The sequence below is a fragment of the Gavialis gangeticus genome, unplaced genomic scaffold, assembly GCF_001723915.1.
Source record: "Gavialis gangeticus isolate Ggan-Ray unplaced genomic scaffold, GavGan_comp1, whole genome shotgun sequence".
Taxonomy (NCBI): Eukaryota; Metazoa; Chordata; order Crocodylia; family Gavialidae; genus Gavialis; species Gavialis gangeticus.
This window is the reverse complement of record NW_017729005.1, coordinates 4,490,641-4,491,794: the sequence shown is the minus strand read 5'-3', so window position 1 is coordinate 4,491,794 and position 1,154 is coordinate 4,490,641. Positions and strand designations below refer to the sequence as shown.

At 32.1% G+C, this 1,154-nt stretch overlaps 1 protein-coding gene across 5 annotated transcripts in view; it reads right to left on the bottom strand.

The window, feature by feature from the left end:
- The window catches only part of STK31 (serine/threonine kinase 31), a 119,439-nt gene that overhangs the window by 41,025 nt on the left and 77,260 nt on the right, over nucleotides 1-1,154 (bottom strand). For 4 of the 5 annotated variants that reach the window (XM_019508586.1, XM_019508588.1, XM_019508589.1 and 1 more), the window contains one exon: nucleotides 610-729. The exons of the other annotated variant lie outside the window; for it this stretch is intronic. In XM_019508586.1, the coding sequence (XP_019364131.1) occupies nucleotides 610-729 (120 nt within the window). The remainder of the gene's footprint in view (nucleotides 1-609; nucleotides 730-1,154) is intronic. 5 annotated transcript variants of the gene reach the window in all.

Genomic DNA, 1,154 nt, shown 5'->3' with positions numbered 1-1,154 from the left:
ACCTACACATGGTTCAGAAGATAAACTCAGGAAATTTCAAATAGGAATCCACAGTGCCAAAAACATTATAAGCTGTCCTGGTCTGAGTTCCTTGCAACAACAACAACAAAAAAGCCCTATATTTTTTGACTGTGGAAAAATAAAGTGAAAAGCTAAGAGTTGGCATTATCCAAAGAGGTGTACCAATATATCGGTCCATATCAGCACCGATAAAAGCAAAATTGACATTATCAGCAATCTGCATCTTTTGGCTGATGTGGCCAATAACGTCACCAATTAACGTTGCAAGTGTGCAATGAACCAAGTTACATTACATGAATATCTTTCATGAAAAAGTCATCTACCAATAGTCTTAAAAGTTATGTTTCATGATTTTTAAGAGTTCAAAGGCTCCAATCTTACATTATTTTACAAAATGCATTTTAAAGCTTTAGTTAAGCAATAAAAACCTGTATTTCTCTTTTAAAATAAAATTACCTTTCTAACCAGTGTGCACATACAAACTTCAATGAAAAAAGAAAAAAAAGGAAATCGAACTCTTAAAAACAGAGTTCAGAAAAAATTAACACTAAACAGTGTGATAGACAGACAAACTAAGGATAAACTGACCTCCACACTGGCCAGGTACTTGCTCTGCACTATAGTAATTAGATATTGCTCTTGATGGATTTTCTGTATAACTTTATTGTATACATTTAAGAGTATTTTCTTATCCGCTTCATCTTGCTCCTGGATTGAATTGCATATAAAGCAGGAGATAAAAGGCTTGCAGTTATTCTCAGTTTATAAGAGTTAATATCTAAGGTTTAAACATCTTTGTTGAGAATACCATTAATGGTATTAAATGGCTTGTGCATCAGATTTTTCTCTCTCTTCTTGGAGAATGGAAATGTACAGTTCACCAACTAGTTACAATAAAAGAAAGATGACCATATTTTTATACAAGGCTTTATTTTTATTATACTCTGTATTCTATAAAAATGATCTTTTTTACTGTATAAAAATAGATTTCTTGAACAGACACTAAATGTCACTGTATGTATCATCTACTTTCCCCTCATTCATTTTTAAGAAAGAGGTGCTGCCTTATAACAATAAAAAGCAAACCACCTGGTAGATTAAAAAGCCATAATAGGTATCAGAGTTGTATAGAC